General features: G+C 36.5%; 1 protein-coding gene across 5 annotated transcripts in view; it reads right to left on the minus strand.

Moving 5' to 3' along the window:
• Positions 1-239: 239 nt before the first annotated feature.
• The window catches only part of TNS3 (tensin 3), a 187,194-nt gene continuing 181,797 nt past the window's right edge, over positions 240-5,636 (minus strand). For all 5 annotated transcript variants that reach the window (XM_035893956.1, XM_035893953.1, XM_035893955.1 and 2 more), the window contains 4 exons: positions 5,145-5,313; positions 4,241-4,309; positions 4,072-4,098; positions 240-3,370 (listed from right to left, as the gene is read on the minus strand). In XM_035893956.1, coding sequence (XP_035749849.1) covers positions 3,226-3,370; positions 4,072-4,098; positions 4,241-4,309; positions 5,145-5,313 — 410 coding nt within the window. In that variant the 3' untranslated portion in view covers positions 240-3,225. The remainder of the gene's footprint in view (positions 3,371-4,071; positions 4,099-4,240; positions 4,310-5,144; positions 5,314-5,636) is intronic.

Here is a 5,636-nt window from a genome sequence, read left to right on the forward strand (position 1 = left end):
GACTGCCCTGTAACATTGTGTTGTGAAATTTCACATTCATAATTTTATTATAATCTGAATAGAGGCGATATCTGAAGAGCAGAGAAAATGACTATACAAAGAGTTTATAGAACATTCATTTACATATTGGAGACCTTTTGATGCTTCTTTACAGTTTCAAGAAAAAGGCAAAAATTTTCACTAATAGGTAAATCGAAGAAGGAAACATTAAATTTTCAATGCTACTGTTGGCTACATGGAAACCATTTAATTAAAAACATGGCTTTTAGCATTTTTGTAGTTTAACACTGTACGATTATAGTAGTACATTTCCTAAGCAGGTTAATAGAGTCTGGCTAAATACATGTGTCATCTTGCTGCTGTTATGAAACTGCATATACACATCTACCAAAAACCTTGAAAGAAAGTGCTGTATTTAGTCTTGTATTTGCCATGAACATGTTTCGTGAATATCTTTCTACATAAGCTACACAATGGTACATACTGAAGTATTTTGCTTTGTGCATTTTTTTAATTAATTAAAAAGCAGAAGCACATGGCAATATACCATCCAAAGGAATGCATAATAGAAAACCTCCCTTAGAAACAGGGCAACTTCTTTTTTCCCCACTTACCAAGTAGAGCTAAACTCCCAGGAAACACCACCAGGAGTGTCAGCATTCAATTCCTTATGATCTTGAATTCAGCAGGCCTTGAGAAAGCAAAAGGAATAAAAAATAAGGCCCTGAATGGAAATGATAATACATGGTGAAAAAAAAAGACACTTTATTTTCAGCTCAAAGGCCAACACTTGGTGTCACAAGACGCACTAAAATTTAAGTATCATCTACAGAAGTGAAAAAATATAGCAAAAAATTCCTCCTCATTTCAATGCTCACAACACATCAGATTTAAATCTAATTGAGACTTAAATCTAATGATGTTAGCTAAAGAAATTCACTGGGCTCCAACTGGCTAACTAGATTAGGCAACTGGGTTCTTGGTGCATCTAAAGAATATTAAAAGGAAACTTGTCTTCACATGTTTCAAAAAGATCAAAGTTCTTAAAAGTAAGAACTGCATTCTTTTTTTGGATGGTACATGAACACCATTTAAGTAGTATTCCTCTGTGTCAGAACAGAATTATTTGGTAAAAATCAGAGGCACTTGCCTTTGTTGCTTCAACGGTAGCTACTACGCTTTGAATTGCTTCACCCTTCTACACACATCCAATGCCCACTGCTACTAATACACCACTTCCTGGTCCAAACAGATTAAACTTCTAACCTTTCTTCTCTCTCCCTTTCTTCCTCACCCCCTTTCTTTCAAAAAGTATGCTGTTATTTATACAAAATTCATAGTTACACAAGTAATTTGTTAACACTTTTGCTATGGTCACTGAATAAGGTTTCCATGGTTGTAATACTTTAGGAAATAGGGACAGAGCTGTTAATAAAAAACAGATCGTAATTTATACAGGACAAACATAGTTCAAATTGGTGGAACCTTCTTACCGTACAGCCCAACAACCAGAGTTTCCCACTCCATTTAACCATTATTTAGTAAAAGTGGATAAAAGGATGAAATCCTTTAAGTGGGTACAGTCACTAGTTAATCCAGTGCCTCATGCACTGGCATGCTGAATTCAGCTTATCATTTTATTTCTCAGGTTATTAATAAAATGTTGACAGCTACACATCAAAGAAGTAAAGACAATGAAACTTTTCAGTACTGTCATGCTGAAGCCACTTTACTACCATCAGTTTTGATGTAGGGGTCAAGTACGGCTCTTTTTGGAGTGAATGGGAGTTACGAAGTAAACCTCAGCATCTTACTCTCCTCGTGAAGGTTTCCACTGTAACCTACTGAATCAATTTTCTGTAAATTATGCATTTAAAATACCAATGTGCTTAGAAAGATACAGAGATATATACGAGTGTGATGGTTGTAGAAATCATGACATAAATGCTCTCAAGAAATGGGACAGGGTAACAAAATAAATTCCATTCCCTTTTGGATTTCCTGACTCAAGGAATTATTAAAAAAAAAATTATAAACAAAAAATAGTTCCTACAGATTAAAAAAACCCAAACAAATCCCCCACAAATCCAATAAAAAGGGAGCCAAAAGAATCCACAAATATAATTATGTATTAAGCAAAGGAACAAATGTTACTGCCAAAACAGCATTGCAGAGACAGGAAATGGAAAGTATCTTGTCACTGTAAGATAAAGTCAAATTATGATACTCTATTGTCTATAGCAAGGCACAGGCTATACACACTTATGTAAAATAGCACTAAAGAGGCAAAGCTCAACAGTGGTCTAGTTTAAGAATATTCATGACAAATTAAGATCTGAGATCTACTATAAATAATGTGGTACAGGTGAAAATATATAAATTATAAATTTTTCTTCTTTGCTTTTCCCTCATTGTTATCCTGTAGTTATTAAAATACAGAATCTTCCCTGCTTAGTTCTCTGTATAAAAAAATACAAAACCCACCAATTACAGAACAGATTTCCATGCAACCTATGTTTTCTTGGTTCTGCCACCTCCCTCCTATTTAAAATTTTTCAAACTAAAACAGCCCAGCCTTCTTAACACTAAATACAGAGCAATTTCCCTGATTATTCCACATTGCTGCTCCTTCCTTACCAAAAATCAGCTTGCACAAACCTTCTCTTCACATACATCTTCCCCTTTCTCCATTCAGTTCCCATCACTGATCACATAAAGATGAAGGGAAGAGCAAACAGTCTTCCTCAGACTATCATTCTCTTAAGAGCATGTTTGCAAGGCCTATAGCTACCATTGATGCAACCATGGCAAGTGTCTTTGTGGAGGTTATACAAAGCATTTTCCACACAAAAAAGTAGCACAGCCTAGTATTTCTGCTCCAATAAAAGATGAAAAACAGTATGTGAAAATGTATTAGAAACCCTCCAGGAGAAAAGTTTTTCATTTATGCTTCATTCAGGTATGGGCTACATGGGTTTGGGTGGCACCCATCTTCTTTTGTTTTGTCCTTTGATATAAAAACAAAGAAATCATGCTTTTTTAAGTCAGAGGCTTCTTCAAAGAAAAGGCTGAACTCTTGCAAACACAATGCAGACAGACCGTCCTCTGCTTTCCTTCTTGGGAATGACAAGGTTCAGGCCTTTCTGCTGAATACGCTTTTTCAGTCTCACAGTGCTTTCCTTCAGTGAAGTCAGTGAAGAACTCTGAGTCAAGGATGGAAAGGCATCAGATCTTCTTCTGGGATCCAATCATGACCTTTGATACAAAGTTCACAATGGCGCTGGCAGGTTGCTCTGGATCATGCTCTGCAAAGAGGTGGCATACGTTGTCTGTGGCACTGCCCTGCTTCCTGGCAACGAACCCAAATACTCTGCAAGGGCAACAATCACAGTATATCAGAGTACAGACAGGCATTGCCTCATTTCATAAAGCAAAGAAGATAGTGCAGAAACCAAAAGCATAAATCAAATTTCATCTGTTCTGACAGACAAGGTCCTGTGTGACTGCTAAACACAGTGGTCCAGATGCACCAGAGCTCTCTCTGTTTATGTTTTTTTCTTTTGGTAAAAGGGGGACAACAATGTTTGCTTTCAACAGAAAACACAGCGCAATCCACTGGTTAATTATATATTTATGCCACATACTAGTATTATTAAGAGTGTTTTCATCTATGTGCTGTGTGCGGTTTTTTATTTTTTTAAAAGCTATCAGTCTAAGTAAGACAAGTAAGCTTGTGTTTGTGTTGCTGGACAAGTGGAACACAAAAGTGAGTAGCAAATGGCTCTGTTTTCATTTCTGAAACTTACTGAAATCACAGACCTGTGACATAAATAAACCACGCTAGCTCTGGCTACAGACATCTCACCATCACATAATTAGGCCCTGACTTGCAGAGGTGCAGATGAAGTAACTAGAGTCTAATTACAGTGAGCAGAGACACTTTTGTCTCTGAACAGCTGCTTTCCCTTCTGCATCTCTGACAAAGATGATTTAGAACACTAAGAAACTGATCACTGTAATGATATTCCTAAAACCTTCAGTCAAAAGAGATGTGGAAAGGTGTCTACTTACTTTGCAGAAAGGCCATCTTTTATCCATCTTGTTGTCCATTAAGAAAGCAGTAAAAAAAAAAAAAAAAAAAGGAACAGAGAAATAAAAATGAAACCTGTGTTAGCTTTTTTGTAGATCAACAATACAAATAAGATATTAGAAATACTGCTATACTGCTTGTCTTCCTTACTTCCTGTCCTGTGGATCCAAAGCACAGAAAATAACAGTGCTGACTGGATAATGTCGCCGAAAAAAGAGTCTGGATAGGAAGAAAGAAAACAGGTTTTAGGAATAGTTAAGATGCTTAAAATTTTAAATAATAAACAGGTCTGAAAAATAAATTATATTTATTCTAAATTTAATTCTTTCTGCTATCTCTGAGTGCCTTTGAAAGCCACCTGAAATGCTCCAACCAAATAAATCTGTATTTAGAATAGCAACATCAAGTTTTTGAACCAAAAGAAAACTGTCCCTCAAGCTAAGAAAAAGAACTAGAAGTATGAAATGTATTTTTTCTAAAAACTGGCCATTTAAGTACTGTGTCAGTAATGAATAGTTACCTATAATGAATTCCTGTTGTCCCCCCTTTGTTGTTGTCAGTTTTTAAATATAAAGACTTTGTGGTAGCCTTAATAGCATTCAGTACAAAGTAAATATAAATTAACTTTTTATCATAGTATTTTACAGAGCACTATTTCAAATACTGGAGATACACAGTGTCTGCTTAGGCCAACTCTGTTCAGTGATACTGCTGAAAGATACTGTGAAGATAAATTATTTCACTGAATAGGTTGAGGATCAAATACTTGCAAAGCCATTACTTTCCCTTTTACAAGAAATAACAACAACGACAAAAATGCCATGGCAAAGTGACCTTCCAGAGGTAAAAGCTGCCATGTAGAAGTAATGTTTATAGCTTAAAAATTCATTCTCCAGTACTGCAGACAGCTGACACTGTCACCGTCATTCTTTAGATAATCCTATTATCTTCTGAGACAGAGACTACAGAACACAACTAGGAAAATGAAATCAATAGCAGCCAACGCTTGTTGGGGGCAAGCCATATATTCTCTTCCCATTTCTCTTTTGCTTACTTTCTTTGATTATCTGTCAACGTGATTCCTTGTGCAGACACCTTGAAATGTACAACGGTTGAGATGGGAGAAGGATCTTGCATCAGTGTCAGGCTCAAGGCTTTCTGCACTGCCTGGTAGCCTGTGAGAGACTCCATCTCCACAGAATTCAGGTACCAAACGTTACACGCTGTAATAAAAGAGGGGAAGGACTTTGAGGGGTCACTACCCAACAGCCAGCAAACAGGTATCTTCTGAACAAAACTGAACAAAATATATTTTCCACCTTCCCTTCCACTATAGGGAAGGCTGGCAGCAAACTACCAAACCTTCTGCACATGCCTCACCTTGTCCTACTGTTGCTTCATAGTTTAAGACTATAATTTTGGAGATCATAGGCCTTTTGCTGTCCCTTTAATACCTTTATATTTAAGCCAGTGACTGTATTTATCTATTACCCACAGATCCTGAAATTTAAATAAATACAGGACAGCAGCAGAGAGAAAGGCCACT

This window comes from Egretta garzetta, unplaced genomic scaffold (assembly GCF_000687185.1).
Source record: "Egretta garzetta isolate BGI_Z169 unplaced genomic scaffold, ASM68718v1 scaffold155, whole genome shotgun sequence".
Lineage (NCBI taxonomy): Eukaryota > Metazoa > Chordata > Aves > Pelecaniformes > Ardeidae > Egretta > Egretta garzetta.